This window comes from Suillus bovinus, assembly GCF_016758785.1.
Source record: "Suillus bovinus strain UH-Sbo-P2 chromosome Unknown EDB93scaffold_73, whole genome shotgun sequence".
NCBI classification, from domain to species: domain Eukaryota; kingdom Fungi; phylum Basidiomycota; class Agaricomycetes; order Boletales; family Suillaceae; genus Suillus; species Suillus bovinus.
The window spans coordinates 144796-160790 of NW_024542129.1; the positions used below are offsets into that span (position 1 = coordinate 144796).

General features: G+C 48.9%; 4 protein-coding genes across 4 annotated transcripts; 1 reads left to right on the forward strand and 3 right to left on the reverse strand.

Moving 5' to 3' along the window:
* Window positions 1–401: 401 nt before the first annotated feature.
* EDB93DRAFT_838509 (uncharacterized protein) lies at window positions 402–1952 on the reverse strand. The gene is made up of 8 exons (XM_041457654.1): window positions 1635–1952; window positions 1484–1555; window positions 1355–1438; window positions 1196–1300; window positions 910–1143; window positions 813–863; window positions 559–754; window positions 402–502 (listed from the first exon to the last, which is right to left on the reverse strand). Coding segments are annotated over exons 1-8 (807 nt in total). The 5' UTR covers window positions 1698–1952; the 3' UTR covers window positions 402–500.
* Window positions 1953–3818: 1866 nt separating this feature from the next.
* Window positions 3819–5961, reverse strand: EDB93DRAFT_1254422 (uncharacterized protein; the record flags this gene model as incomplete). The annotated part of the gene is made up of 5 exons (XM_041453609.1): window positions 3819–4050; window positions 4104–5094; window positions 5148–5404; window positions 5448–5855; window positions 5909–5961. 5 exons carry the CDS (start codon window positions 5959–5961, stop codon window positions 3819–3821), a joined length of 1941 nt encoding a protein of 646 aa, XP_041303608.1.
* A 1118-nt stretch (window positions 5962–7079) lies between these two features.
* On the forward strand, window positions 7080–9740 carry EDB93DRAFT_1092598 (uncharacterized protein; the record flags this gene model as incomplete). Its single annotated transcript, XM_041446445.1, has 2 exons — window positions 7080–9218; window positions 9282–9740. The coding sequence occupies 2 exons, from the start codon at window positions 7080–7082 to the stop codon at window positions 9738–9740; spliced, it is 2598 nt and encodes an 865-aa protein (XP_041303609.1).
* A 255-nt stretch (window positions 9741–9995) lies between these two features.
* Window positions 9996–11566, reverse strand: EDB93DRAFT_1092524 (Alpha/Beta hydrolase protein; the record flags this gene model as incomplete). Its single annotated transcript, XM_041446440.1, has 10 exons — window positions 9996–10124; window positions 10173–10247; window positions 10300–10383; window positions 10441–10463; window positions 10516–10594; window positions 10643–10873; window positions 10924–11008; window positions 11056–11207; window positions 11257–11357; window positions 11419–11566. 10 exons carry the CDS (start codon window positions 11564–11566, stop codon window positions 9996–9998), a joined length of 1107 nt encoding a protein of 368 aa, XP_041303610.1.
* Between the last annotated feature and the right edge of the window lie 4429 nt (window positions 11567–15995).

The window sequence follows — 15995 nt, forward strand, 5'->3', positions numbered from 1 at the left end:
ATCGGCAAGATCGCGCGCGATGGTGGAGAAAATCTTCTCATGGCGACGATCTGCTTCTCTATGCCGATCGAAACAAAAACACGAACCAAACCCTCCTGTCTCTTCGAACCAGTTGGCAATAGTGTGGGCGATGGCTGATTTGCCCTTGCCTGCAGGTCCGGATAGCCACATTACACGCGGAACAGAATCTCCGCTGCTGTTGATCCACTCGGTGATTTCGGAGAGAATGCCCGTGCGAGTGCCTGACAAGCATTGCTTCGCGGTATTTAGTCCTGCGCCCGCTGCATAAGTCATGCCGCTGAGATCGAGTGTTTCGCCTTAGAGTGTATGAGTAGATTTAAAGTCAGGGACGTGCAGGAATCCTCACCCGCAAACTGGACAAAGATAGCTACGTCCCGATGAGATTGATCCCGAAATTGCTGCAGAAGTCCATCCAAGGCTTTGTTGTACCGTGTGATGATGTCGTCTGTTTCCGCAACGATGTTTTTACCGACTCGCTTTCCTATTATCATAGTGAGTATAAGACCGGTTTGCGAATGCAGTAGTCCAAGGACTCACAGAAGCTTTTCGTCTCCGAATATTCCCTGATGAAACGGGCACACTCGAGAGTCTGCTGAGCGATCTTTCCGATGACATCACGCATCGATTCAACCTTGGAAAGATTATCGTCTTGGGTGATGAAACCATAAACTTCATCTAATTTCTTAAGAAGGCCATCTACGGATTCGTCGCGCTCCGCTTGAGTAAGAATGATCTATATGGAACCATGACTTCTGAGCGGAGGACAGATCTCCGAGAAACATAGAACATACGTTGGCTGCAGCAGAAAGTACGCCCAACGCCATCTTTGCGTATGGATGCACCTATAACTTGATTAGTTCGCTAGCAAGAAAGAAGAGCGGCCCATACGTTTGCGATCTTGTCAATGGCGGTGTTGAAAATTTTCAGGGATTGGAGGTAATCGGTCTGGAAATCATCTACGGCAGTGAGACCTGCTGGGGCATTGCTGACAGCGGATATCGCAGGCTGCGCAGATCTCAAGGGTTTTTTGATGTGTTCTAAAGCCTCGTGGGCACCCTGAATTTCGGCACTAACTGATTTGAAACCAGGGGTTTCCTCCATGCCACATGGGACGTCGAGAACCTGCGCGACCAACAAATTTAGACATAAAAACTATAGATTTGAATGCAAGTACCTTCGAAGCAGGTTCTCCGGATGTCCCTTGGTTGACGCAGCCACTGGGATTCTCGGATGTGGTGGGATGTTTGTCGTCGGTGGAAGGATGTGGATGTGACGTATCCTGGGCGCCTCTGATAAAAAACCATGAACTGGGGATACGATTGGAAACACCTACCTGGATGTTCTCACTGGATGAAGCACCTTGACGTTCGACATCCTGGATCGCAGGAATGCGGTTGCGGGAACGCTTTAAGCGTTTCTGCATGATGTCAGCCAGAATCAGGAAACCCAGCAGTCTACCTACAGTGTCAGAAAGTTTCGTGGTGATCTTTTTCGCAAATTTCCAGCCCTGTTTGACTTGGCCACTTGGCTGGCTCTGGACGAAGAAAGCGTCAGGTGCAACGATGAATTCATGAGCGCTCATCCACAGTAAGTAAGCCTTTGAGACTACATACCGAGCTTTCAGGAACGGTTGTTTCACTGGTTTGTGGATGAGGAGTTGGTCTATTGTTAGTCATGATAGCGGACAATTACTGCGAGCAAAGTGGGGGTGCAAGAAGTAGGTGGGAGAGATGAGAGGACCTTTAGCATGAACCGAATACTGTTGACCGAAGCATGGGCAACACATTGACTAAGTTCTTCAAGCGCTAACCGGCCACATGCCCATTGCCCATCCAATGCCTTCGGAAGGAATAAGGGAGCAGCCTTGATGGGACAGTGCCAAACTTTAATCATGTTGATCACCCAGCAATTATTTAGCCGCCGGCTCCAACTGGTGGCTGGGGTAAAAGCATAGTATTATTTGAATTGCACACTCAATCCCAACTGCATGTTATCATAGCGAACACGTCCTAACTTGAACACACATTTGACAATTCAATACGGATACATTGGCCATATGATGTTTGAACTTTGCTTCAGGGCCTTCATTCACAATCAACTAAACTCCGTGTTCTCTTGATCCTCCGCACTCTAAACATCCCTTTTACCCATCATGATTGTTTTCCGTCAATTTTGGTCGGTACATTTTGAGAACCTGAAGACGTGGGCCATCTATTCAAATGTACGGAGATCTAACTACTCGATCACGATATTTTCCTAGATTGGCGTCGATCGGCATCGCTGCTTGTCCGAGTATCGAAGGCAGTCCACGAAGATGCACCTAGTGGACAACTCTACTAGTGACCATCTTACCTGGTCGATCTGCATTTTACGAATACAGGTAATCGCTGTATGTATCAAAAGTGTATGCAATAGTGAATTAAATGTATACTAAGGCTACAGACGCAGATACTCGCAATACATGAATGACCAGCAGTAGTAAATGACACCTGCTGAAGTCTTCTACGGCAATAGGCTTACCCAAAATAACGATATGGCACAAAAAAACAAAAATGCGAAGGTGATGCAAAGATAGTACAACTATATATGGGTCAGAAATAAATAGTCTCTTGTATGAAATCAGACCAAGTCCTCGTCCGTTCAACCGCTGCACAACTTAGAACACCAACCACACCCCGCTCACTACGACACCTAGTATAACGCTCATACCACCACACAGACTCCTTGACGCGCCACTTGTACTGGTACTGCTAGCAGCTGGCGTCGTCGTAGCTGTACTGGATGCCTAAAATGTCATACGGCATCAGAATCACCATCACAACAACAAGATGATCGACACATACAGATGATGTTGATGATGGCAATGACGATGAGGAAGCTGCTTCGATGACCTGAATATCAGGATCCGGGTCTGTGTCCGTACCAGTAGCTGCTGACGTAGGAACCGCCTCGACGGGCCCAGAAGATGTCGTAACGACATCCAACGCATGCAGCAGAGGACGACCGAATTGCGGTACAGCGGAGACTACGATCGTGCGATAAATACGGGCATAAATAAATCCAGCGGCTGCACGTACCAGACATCGAAAACAAGCTGAGCGCTATGATGAACGCTGATACGCCGGTGATGAACGTCGAGCGGAAAAGAAGCATCATCTTGGCTTGCAAGTGAAGTTAAAAACGAATGGGTTGGAAGAAGATGAGCGAGCGGTTGTGGAGGACTCGAGGTATCGTTGCTGGTCGACAGTCTGTTATAAGAAGAGAATAAAGGAAGGCGGCTCTGAGTCTTATAGGTACGAGCAGTTACTGTGAGGTTGGTGTGGCGGCCCCTCGTGCTTGGCCTATATAGCCCTGTTCCCGCTACAAGACGCGTCATATAGGGAAACTACTATGAAGATGGATGCCATCGATGAGAAGCGCTATTGCCTTCGAGGGAATGAATATTAATGGGACCAAACAACAAAATGCCATGGGTACACTTACATCGCGAAGTTGCAGGGCCTCTCAATCGACAGTCTTTGTATTATTTGGCAACATAATCTGATTCCACACCGGGTGAATCACTTGGTTGCATGCCGAATACAAGGGCTTGAGTAATTTCTAGGAAGGTCTTGACAAAGTGAGTCCCAAATACGGAAACAAGGCTGCGGTTCAAATGTTTGTGCGTGTATGGAGAACCCTAACCCTAGATCATGGTTCATTATTCAGGCTGGGGGCGATCTAGAGCAAGGTAGATTGATAGAGCACACAAAATAAGGTACTAGCAAGCTAAGAGTGCGCACTGTAAAAAAATAAACTCAATCGACATCATCCACCACTCCCCCCGGACAAGACTGCGGGCTATTTATCGCAACGAACGTTACGCCCCCAGAATTACTTGATTGGCTTAGTGCTGGGGAGGTATTAGGAGCGCATGACGGCTTTTGCTTGCTTTTTGGCCTTGCAAACTTGCGCTTCTGCTGCCTGCAGAAATCCCACAACGCATCAAGGGCTTCGCAGAGGAAGGCTTTACTTGGTTTCTCAGAGAGCCTTTGCCGTCAATTGAATCAGTTGATCTAAGGAATGAGCAGGGAGGAACCCACCGTCCTGTCATCTCATCCACTATATCTGGTGCACCCAAGAACGGCATAATCTCGATGATCATAGCATACACCATCAGTAACACCGACATCCCTCCCTTGATTGTTCGACCTGCTTCTATCCAACCCTCGAGGCGCGCCTTTAGGTTTGGACGGAAATCTTCCCGCAAGTCATCCAGATCCGGATCCTGGATGTCCATGTCCATGTACCCGAGCGGGTCGGCATCGTCCATGGCCCCTTCCATCCCAGGGGGAAGAGGAAGCCCCATCATGAGCGCCGCCAGTGCCATCGGATGGGCAGTGTCACTTGTAGGCGACACTACAGCACCCACCCAGCGTTCAATCCGCCCTCGTCGCCCCAGTGCCTCCAAATGTAATGCCATAATCTTAGTCAGCTCCTCCTTATTGGCCTGAACATCGATATAACAAAATGCGCTCTGTACGGCGGCCTGGATGGCGTGCACAGTGTCGATAAGCTCTTTTTCGACGATGCGCAGTGCATTGATCTGGTAAGATGGTTGTGTAGCAAGTATTATAGTTGCAAGCTGGTGTGCGGGCGCGTCGCGGGGACGCAGGAGGTGAGAGTGGCTGGCCAGTAGGGTATTGATATTATCTGTATGTGAATGCAATGCGCATATATGCAGTGCTGTGGCGAAATTCTCGGAGCTGTAGGTAGCGATACGCATAACTGTGGGGAGGAGCTCTTCGCAAAGGTCATCCTCGTCTAGTCCATCCGCTTCGGATATGCCGCCGATACATGCAAAGAGAATTGGACTTGGTGTGGTAGCAAAGAGAGAAATGAGAGACGTGCGGACGAGATTGCGGAGGGAGGTGCGAACGGCGTTGAATTTGCTAGACCAATGTGATGCGTGTGAACCACAAGCACATTGAGCATCGCTGGTGGTGTCATCGGAGTTTCCGTCAGTGTCAGGATAGTCTTCGCTGTAGTCATCGTCGCAATCGAAATCATCATCGTCATCAAAGTCGTCATCAGCTGGTGCCATGGTGTAAAGGTCATCACAGTGTAGTCGAGTCAGTGGAGCTTACGTTTTTGACCACCGTAGAGTAATCGTTCGAGGGCGTTCCAGCCGAATTCGGAGCGAATGTCGTCTAGCATATCTGGAATGGCAGACTTCTGACGCTTAGTGCCATCGGCAAGCATAACTACGAAAAGGTCGCGCCAAATCCAAAGCATGACACGATGGAGGTTGTGTGCGCCAGTGAAATGAAAAGACTTGACGACCTTGCCAGAGGAACGCCTGATCTTTACAGAGATGTACATGTTCATGAAAGAACACTTGCACCTGGAACGATATAAGCTACGCCAAGGAGGAGATGATAGCTTACCCGACTCGCACGTTACCGATCTGTTCGACCGCTTTAGACGCATACAAAAGATAATCATGTGCCTTTGAAAATTCTGTACCGTATTCGTATACGAGTCTCCAGATATCGTTGAGCCAGTCGATGACGCTCTCGATGACTTCTGCGAGGAGTTCTTCTTTACGAGACTTTTCTTTCACGAAAGAACGTTTGTGGTCGCGAACGAGTTCGTCGAGGAGTGAAGCGATCTCCAACTTTTTCGATTTGAGATTCAAGGATGGCATGCTGGCATATGTTTTGTGCATGCGTGCTGCTGATGCAAGAATGTGGTTTGATTTTTCTTTGGAAACTGCATCGAGGAGAGGTGCGAGTGAGTTCTCGACAAGAGCGTGCTGTGCATCTGCTGGAAGGGATTCATATATCTGTAGAAAGCTATGGTAGAGTTAGTGAAGATGATCCCGGACTCGTGTTGATGAAAAACTCACCTTGCACTGGACGCCATCAAATGGGATTCGAGACGACTTCCGTAATGTGACATTTGTTGTTGTGACCGTGTTTCCATTCTGCCTTTTGATCAAAATTTTGGTGAGTACCTAATTACTTATGAACGTAGGAAATCACATACATAGCCCAGCGCTACTCGACTAGGCTAGTAGGAATGAAATGTGCTGTGAGATTGGATCCGGACTTCCTTGTCAGGCTTTGCCTCGAGGCAGCGCTTCCAATATCACGGCCCTTTTCCACCCCTACTGTCTGTTTGCAACGCACCAGGCCACGTTGGAAACGCGCGTACGTTTGAACTTGCGCTGACTGGCGCATTCTTCAACTCGTTATCTTCTCAGATCTCTTTCTACCACCATCAACAGCGAGCACAACAACAAGTCATCGTGAGCTCCGATATAGCCCATGACAACTTCACAGTCCCCACATAAACAAAGAAAAGTTCAAATGTTCCCCGGTGTTCAAGGTTCGTCCTATTTATTTTTTGCTCTCGTGTCTATTCTTCCCATCGCAGCCTTGGCAAGTGTAGATCACCATCAACCATCATGATTAGCTTGTTCCGGACCTTAGTCCGTTCCTTCACACATCGTCGTCTATTTTACGTCTCCTAGTACAATAATCACACTTCTTTCATTGTCATTCACCACTCGTTATTACAACGCTAGCGGATCTTCTCTTATCCAATAACCGCTCCAAACCCCAAAACTCACCCTTTATATGCCAGGTTCCTCCCAGAACACACCACCTCGTGAAATGTCCCCATCTCCGAGACAAAGGACGATCAAGGCTCAATCTCTGCCTATCGTACCCTCCGTTATGCAGATCTACGCAACACCAACTCAGCCTGCGAATCAGCGCCAGGCACAACAAGCCAGTCCTACCACTTCAAACATCTCCCCGCAGTCAAAACGAACTTCCTCGCCGCCGGTCCTCGCGCAAGCCGCGCCTAACGTGACCAAACTCCCATCTCCACTCAATCAGCCTTCTCATATCCGAGAAGAAGCAATTCAGAGGCACTATTCTCCCTCGGCCTCTATTCACCCCAGCATGCACCAAGCACAACCTCCCCAACATTCGCTCAGTCAGCCCAACATGCATCAGCCCCCTCCTCTGCCCCAACACTCACTCAGTCAGCCAAACATCCACGCTCATCTCATGAATCCACAAATGGGCTATCCGCGCCCTATTAACAGGGTCCCTCCTCCCCAGTTCCTAACACACTTCCACGCAATCGAGGAGAATTGGCAAATGACAGAAGAGCTTATGGCAGAGATTGAGCGAGCAGACTACGCGCAGGCTCTGAGTCAGCAGCCACCCGTGCCTGGAATGTCTGGCGTCGCTTACGCCGGTGGCGCTGCTAGCGGTGCTGTGTATGTACGTGAGGTGCCATCACCTCTCAAAGACCCCGTCGGTGATCGTGTCCGCGTAAACGAACGAACGAGTCCAAAGGACGCAGACGGTCAAGGGAGCAGCAGCATGCAGCGCTCCCGTTCTATCCGCGTTGTCGAACGCGAGAAGGAAGTGCAGCCGAGCGATAGTACTCGTGCACGCGAGCGTTCCCTCCCGTCCAGTCAGACTGGCTCTCCGTCCTACTCACCCTCGGGACACCCCCAGCAGCGTGTGCCCTCTCCTGAGCGCACTTCTCCTCCTTACCACACGCCTACTGGCTCGTCGGGCGGTGAGAGTGTGACTGCAGTGGACGTAGACTACGTCTCGTATAAGCGGGACTCGTATCAATCTAACGGAAGCTCTTCCCTTAGGCTTCCCAGTCCGCCGCTCACTGCGCGGAAAGCCATTGTCGTTGACAATGCTCGTGTCACGCCACCTGCAGCTAGCAAGCTTGCAAGCAATACACCTCCCTTGCAGGCCATGAAGACCCGAACTCCCGACAAGTCACTGCCTGTCCAAGAAGAACCAGAAGACGATATCGCAACCCCTAAGAACCTTGACGACTATACCCACGGTAATGACTATCACGAGGATGATGATAATGACACTCTCATCGAAAATGATCATGACTACCCCGTCGACGGTAACAGAGACCACGACGGTGAAATAGAGTCGTATACCCCACGTTCACCCACTGCCAGCTTACCTGAACCGTATCCCGCGAGGCAATACCCTACGCAGCCTGCAAATCAGCGCCTTTCGAGCCTCACAAAACACCACCGCAACGGCAGCACAGACCAACTTGGTCTCCGAAGCTTCGACGCAGCCGTCTTTGAAAAGCCTCCCGTCAGATCTACTGAGGAGCGCCGTGAGTCGCCTGCACTTCCGGTGAGGCTGACGACTGAGCAGATTGACTCTGTGCCAGAGCATAATTTGCGGAACCAACACAGCCGCATGTTTTCGGACACACGTGGTGCAGAACAGCAGCAACAGCAACAGCAGAGCAACGGACGACCTCACCCATTGCAAAATCAGGTCTACTCGGATGATCAGATTCATGATGACGCTGCAGCTGCTTATATATCTCATTACTTCCAGTCTCCTCGCCCAGTTGCGCCCATACCACCCACGCCTCACAGCCAAACTGCTGCTCCGTCACCATTGATATCTAGCATGCAAAGCATGCAAGCTAGTCCAGCACCTCCAGTGGGTTCGCCCTATCCTTACCCATTCTCTCACGTTCGACGCAACAACACCTACTCTGCCTATCCCATCCACACTGCGCCTTCCTCCAACTACGACCCCAACCATCCCTCGGTGATTGAAGAGCAACTCGCTCTCCAGATGCAGATGTACGCCTTGAACAACCATGCAGCATTATCAGACTCCACGTTCTCACCATCGTCAACGCCCTTCCCTGGACCTGGATACAACCCATGGGCGTTCTTGCAGGCATCTCGTGCGTTCGGAGGAGGCGTACGGCCGCGTTTCGACTCCACTGCAACGATGAGTATCCAGTCGAGCCCGAGCCATCAACCAGTCAGCCTTCCGTTTCCGACTGGCAAAGTAAAGCGTCGTCAGGCATCCGCGGATCTACGAGTCCAGAGCACAATTCGGAAGCGGAAGATCAAGCCGCCGCCACGTGTGGACAGCACGCAGCCACGAGACACTAGCCCAGAGCCGTACTCATCTGGTGAGGAGACCGCTGGTGAGGATCATTTTGAGGTTGCTGAGGAGGGGAACTGGGTGAATGGGACGGTGCCTGATGAGGGCGCTGAGTGGGTGGACGAGGACGAGGACGACAAGGATGACTTGTTAGACTTGGAGTATCACCCGAACTACGTCAACAATATCGAAAAGAGACGGAGGAGGTGGGATACACGGTGGGAGGCTCTGCAGCAGGCGGTGAGATGACATGTCATCAAAAGCCATGGGTGGATGCTGACATTGACCGCCATACTATCATAGTTCCAAGCACTTGATTGTGAGACGGATACGACGATGGTCCTCCTTGCTGCACCTTCGCATTCTACAAAACTGCATGCCTTGACATCACGCTCGATTCGTCGTGAAATAGGGACGCAGTCTCCGAGCATGCATAATATCCGAAACTCTTTCCGAGGCGTTGCTGCTCGTCGACGAGCATCCCGCGCCAAGGGCACGACGCTTGTCGAGAGGCTTCTCAACTCCACTTCCTCTGGTGATGGTTCCGACGGCAGTTCGGAATCGCGGGAAGGCGACCTCAAGCGCGCGCTCGAGACTGCTCTTGGTAGTCTCGGTGCTCTACGCTCAATATACGACCACCGCGTCGCACGCTGGGAGGACGAGATGGGGCGCATCAACGAGGAGCGGGATCGTGTTGAAATGCTGCTCCGCCAGACCTTGGGTGTCGGTTTGCAGAATGGTAATGGCTTTCCTGAAGCGTAACTTGTTCAATGCAATGTTGTGATCTACCCCAGCGATGTATGCACCTGTATGACCCTACTGTCCTATGCTGTACTGTACTTATGCACGCTGTCTATGTTGTTCCTACATAGTAACCCCTCACACGTCCAGATATGTTCATCTAGTGGATTACCCCACAGATCCATGTACATAATGTGTCATGCTTGCTATTGTTATTGTACACTTGTCCTTGAGTGTCTACGCCACTTCCTTGAATTGTGAATAATAGGTCGTGGATTACAATTCATCTGAGAAGACTCGCTGGGTTGGCGTGAGAGAATGTTCCAAGGTCTCCAACCATGCTCTGAGAATGTCATTAAACACTCGCGAGTGCTCGAGGTGGGGCCAGTGGGCACCTTCCATTGTCTACATTCGATCGTCACGTATTCCTGAGCATCAGATCAAATCACGCACCTTGGTCGTCAATTGTGGCAAAAGGGTCGCAGATCTCAAGTATCTAGCGGCGAATACCCAGTCTGCGACAGGATCCTAGAGTGATGGTGCACATGAGTAGGGTCCTGCAAATGGACAGATGACCCACGTTGAGAGGCAAAACAGACAAGACGGGCTGGGGAATGGTGTAATTTCCTTGCGCTTGAGTAGATTGCCACGTTCCATAGCGATTCTAGTAAGCAAATCCTCATTCAGTTATGGGTTCCATTTTAAGAAGTCATCTACGCACTCCGCGAGTGTAGAATATGAGAGCTGCGGGGAATCGATTAGCTTAGTATGGTATCGGATGAATTCTGTTTCGTACTATGGTCAAATTTTTGTGAGCTGAACCGTTCGACAAAATATTTTTCATCGGAGGAGGTGAAGAACGGGATTGGAGGAATCTAGTCAAGATTAGCTAAGCTATGTCCTAGGATGAGCGCTAATCATACCTCCGTCACGTTGTCATATGCACCGAGATAAGTAGTGGTGCTTGTGAGGAAGCTATCTGGAGGGGTGCTGTTTACTGTGCGCAACGTAGCGCGTAGGCTTCTCTTGATGTCCTTGTTTAGCTCAGCTACGGCTTCTGTTGTATAGTTCTCGAAGAAAACTTGATAAGCTAATTTGGGCATGACCGCCGCGAGCTGAGCGCTGTCTGCATAGGGGCCAGCAGCGTGCAAATACTAGTTATGTTTGTTGGGTAGGGAAAATTGTAAGATAGTGATTTGTTTACCGGAACGGTGACGCCAACTAAGGCATGAAAAACATCAGGTCGTCTTCTCGCAGCCTCGTAACAGACTTCAGCACCCCAGTCATGACTATAAGGATATGAGGTGAGTCAGACCAGATCTTCTACAAAACATACCCGAGACAAATAGCAGATTGAATTCCAACATGCTCGAGAACGCAAGTCAGATCACCAGTGATATCGGCCAACGTGCTGGACGACTGTACATCGGCGGGGTGTGTTGAACCCCCGAAACCACGAACGTCGATAGCAATCATGCGATACTCATCCTAAAATTGATTAACGTGCCGGTCATCGGCTAGTGGAAGAGATATCTACCTTGAACTCTTCGATCTGGTACCCCCAGGAGCTCCAAAGACTGGGCCATCCATGGACCATGATGATGCTCTTCTCCGCGGTTGGGTTGACGTCTACATAATCTATGATAACAACGATTAAAACATCTCTATGGGCAAGAAACGCGCATATATGGGTACATACCAATGGTAATATTGACCTCCTCGTCCAGGACGCGATCCACAGCTCTGCAACTGGTAGACTGGATGGTGTACGCCCATGGATCGAAGGCGACAGCTCCTACCACGAATGAGAAGGGAAAAAGAAGAGCCAGGCAGATGCACCAGTGCATTGGACGTAGTTCTTTGAAGAATTTAAATGACCCGCAGCTGTGTCCTACTAGACCAACTTCAACTTCAAGAATCAGCGCTTCAGCCTGAGCATGGGAGATGCCGCTTGGAATTCTGCGTGCCTCCCATCGCTTAGACTATACTACCCGTACACCGTTGCTGCAACAACTGGACGAGTTCAGGCGTAACAAGATATTAGGGCGTGGGCAGAGCAGATAGAAGAAAAATTGTCGTTCCTTATTTATCATGAATCTGAGTGTTGTGGGCAGAACTCCCGGAGATGCGAATACAACCGAACTCTTTCAGGCATTGATACCGACTTTGCATTTGTTTTCCACTAGTGCAGCAATCTCCGGTGACAATCTCAAAGGTCCCCCCGAATCGATCTCATCGATGCTCGACTTGAAGATATTCGTAATACGGAAAAAGTGATGGTCATAAATTTCGCCTCGGGGATGGAAAGGAAGTTTTAGAAGGGAGAGTATTTGACTTTGCAGAACTGCGGCGCGTTGACGAGAGAATAATGCCTGCAACAATGGAGGACCATCTTCAAAGTTTTTCCGGCAGAACTACCTGGAAATAGTTCTGCCCACAACACTCATTATGATTTTCGAACTCAGTCATTGTCGTCGGTCGAAGGTTTAGTGAAAACAAGTGAAAACTACGATCAACAAGCGACAATTCAATCCAAGCAGAAAACATATGCACAACTTCAAATTCCATCAAGTCCATCTGCAAAGACCGGAGGAATAAACCAGCCTAACGAGCTTCCATGCGATGACAGTGCACACCAAAAGCTCATGAAAATAACTTGGACATCCCATTGGGTCTCAAGTTGATTCCACGAGCTCGGAGATGAGTGTCAATAAATGGAAGTACTCACCTTCCCGAGTCTCCATGGCAAGGTCCCAACAATCCTTATCTCCTCCCGTCCAGCATGCATCATTTATTGGGAGTTAAACCGGGGTGGGGCTCACTCGTGTACACCACTTCGGCCATAGCCCGAGGAAGCAGACCGATTCTTGTCGTCGTCATGCCTGGGCCCGGTGGTTACTGAGGGGCGAACGAGAAGGAACATCAGCGGCACCTAATCCTGATCGTGAAGATAGCGCGATCTCGTTGGTAGGCCAAAAGATGAAAATGGAACGTAGCCTCCGAGGAGGACCTTTCTAAGCCTTGGCACTCCAGTTGGAGTGAGATTGTCTTCTGGCGAAATATTTCTAGGTATGCGATGCTTCCTCGTTCGTCTGCCATCGAACCACTGCCCTTTCTGCGAGTGTGGTAATGCGACGTCGAGTCCACATCATTAACAGTGATAGATATCCTTCAGTTTTTTTTAGAGCACGGCTCAATAATATGTGCCTTAGTCTCGTACTGCAACCCAACCCCACGGCGAACTGGTGTTATTGGGCAGATCTTGCTACAGTGCCGTAGCTAATGCAATACACATGGTGCGACATGGTTACTTATAAAGCAAAATATAGATCGATGGGTTTAAGGTTGTCCGTATCAACGGGACAAGATACGGTCAAGTTCGTTCTCTTGCAGGGATCCTTACTTTGCGTTTCAATTGCGCCGTCATCGTGGTTTTGGATCGACGCTTGTTATGCAAGTACCAGTCGATAGACAAGAGCTCATGTTCGTTTTTCATTTTTATCAGGGCACATCCTACTACAAGGGCCGCACAAGAATCATCTCGTAGTGACATGCTGGTTATTTCCGTGACAGACATTTCAAGGCTTTATGTGAGTTGTGCTTTTGTGCTATTTGAGTGATCTGATGTGCACCTCCACCAGATGTCAGCGAAAAGATCTAGAATATTATTGGTACAAGCGTGTAATTACGCATTCATGACGTTCACTAATTTCGGATTAAAATTCAGCGCAACGGATACCCTTCAACTGCAAAGGTAACGTGCTTCACGGACTTAGCAACCCCTTTAACTTGACTCTTCGCAGAAGTAATAGTACTGTTGTCAAATTAGATCGACCGCACTGTTTAATCGAATCATGTTACTTACTAGCTCGGGAACTGTATAACAGCAAGAGGCTAGGTAGCCACTCAAACAAGGCTCTGAGTAGCTTCGGCACTCCTCATCGTTGACGTTGCCTAATTGAGATGGATCCTTTACAACGCAGGTAAGCATAAATGCGTTTCGCCGTTCATTAATCATTCTCACCTCCTCGCAACAGCGAGCCGTGCCGGAACCACAAGGGGTCGAACCAGTCGACGCCTTAACAGTGGCTTGCGAAACCAGAAGCAAAATGATAGAAAACAAAAAGACACGGACGAACATGATGATTAGCTCCTTGGAAGTTCAGGTTAGTGCTATTTGAATAAAAGGCTAGCGGCTTATCGCGCGAACGCATTCATTTTACTGCGGAAAAACTTTGACATAGACAGCAACCTCGGTCAAGTGTGATTTTGAAATAAAAGCCCATACATCATCTCACGCTGCACTTACCCCTAGACTTCGTGGAGGGGAAATGACCGCTACAACTCAGTGGCCAGGCCGTTCGATTGGTGCAACGAGGCGATAGCATTATCATTTTCTGTCAGGCCCTACGAAAGGGGTATTGTATTTGGTCCCGTGATTGGTAATTCATACTTCGAACACCTAGTTAGCGGAACATCCAATCAGCCTGCTCGAATCTATTTGATGCGTGAAAAATTCCAAATTTTTTCAAAAAAGGAAGGCCATGAAATACATCAAAAGGACTTGCGTCCGATTCTTAGTGACCTGCAGGAGTGACTCCTGACAGCGTGAAGTTTATCCCCTATGTAACTCCTCTCATATGCCGGAGATGCCATGATCTTAAGACAATCTGTCCCATTACCGGGAAAATTCAAGAGGGCAAAGTATTCGGCATATCAATATATTTTGACAACTTCCTGGAGCGACTTGCTTGTAGTAGTCAAGCCATATTTATCCTGCCAAGTTACCCATTCCAGTTGTCTTCGGCGGTCATCAATTTCCGAGTCTCACCGGGCTAGCGATATTTATACCGAGTCATTTGAGCGACATGACGAACGCAGTGATGATCAGAGCTAGACACGGCGTTAGCCCTCAGTTGTGATAGAACAGGCTATATTGTAAAGTACCTAAACGACGCTAGTCTTATACGAACATCCATAAGTGTCTAGGCGTGATTCAAATATAAGAGCTCACCCCTAGATGTGATGCGAACAGAGAGGAGAGAGGCGAACTGATTTATTGGTGCTGGATCGTATTCCAATCGTCTAACTCCGCTGCCGTGTTGGCGTGCATAGCACTAACAGTCACCGCACAAGGTACCATACCTTCGCCGATGCCGAACCAAGCTACCATCAAGTCAGGTGTACTTTTCTTTAGATCGTTGACCAGTAAGGTTTGATGAAAAACAAGTATACTGCACGGCTAAAATGCTCAATGCATGTCAGTGTAGCGGATATTGCTGGAAGAGCCGTCGAAGTGATAGGACAACTACTCAAGTCGATATCTCCACCGTCCACATGCCGCGTTTAATATTACCGCATAGAGCCATTGCGAACCTGTCGGATGGTCATGGTGTTTTATTTGTGGCTTTAAATTAGCATACGAGATGCTCTGGACCGGATACTATTGCTGGAAGAGACGTCGAAGTAGCAGGATAACTATTCCTGAGTTCATATCTCCAGAGTTAAAAAAAACTGAGTATCGTTGAGTATTGTTCTGGAGTGCAGGAGAACCGTACCACGATTGCCAGATCCAATTGGTTCCGTTTCTACCTTCTATGGTGGTCCGAGGCGCCTGAGGGAGAAAAACCGACAGACCTGAAGATATACCCAATTTTAAGTCCATTGTCGTCGGGCATTTCATCTGGAGCCGCAAAGCGATAGCCTTATCGCCTAGTCGGACCCTTGAACTTCGAAAAGTCCACCTCGAACTCTGTGATTTATAGTATCCACAGGGATTCCAAAGACCAGGCCCGTCCATGACGATGCTCTTCTCCACGGTCTTACATAATTAATATACGACAATGAACATGTTCGTGGGAAAGAAATGCGTACCGATGATGATATCTCATCGACATGATCCACAGCCCCTGCAACTGGTAGACTGCAGTGTGCGCCCCTCGGATGCGGTAATTCTTGCGACGAATGGAAAGATTGTAGGAATGCACTGAACGGGTCCAGGAGCAATTGGCTCGTAGTTACATCCACTGGACGAACTTCAACTTCAACATGGAAGATGCCGTTACATGTGTCTCCCATCGATATACTGCTGCCGCTGCTACCTGCAACAATAGGCTCGAGCTCCAGATTCCGGCGAAATGATCAAAGATCCGATGATGCTTCAACTTGTCAAGTGGTAGTAGATGAAAAGTAATCAAAACAAGTTCGGAGTCGAGTTTAGTGGAAACAAGTGAAAATGATGATCAACAAGCGACAACAGTGAATTTCTGGGACGTT

Coding starts and splice junctions, on each gene's coding strand:
- EDB93DRAFT_838509 (XM_041457654.1), bottom strand. CDS start 1,697: ATGACTAACAATAGACCAACTCCTCATCCACAAACCAGTGAAACAACC. Junction 1,301..1,354: donor CATCCAGTGAGAACATCCAG/GTAGGTGTTTCC, acceptor AGAGGCGCCCAG/GATACGTCACATCCACATCC. Junction 755..812: donor TACTTTCTGCTGCAGCCAAC/GTATGTTCTATG, acceptor GGTTCCATATAG/ATCATTCTTACTCAAGCGGA.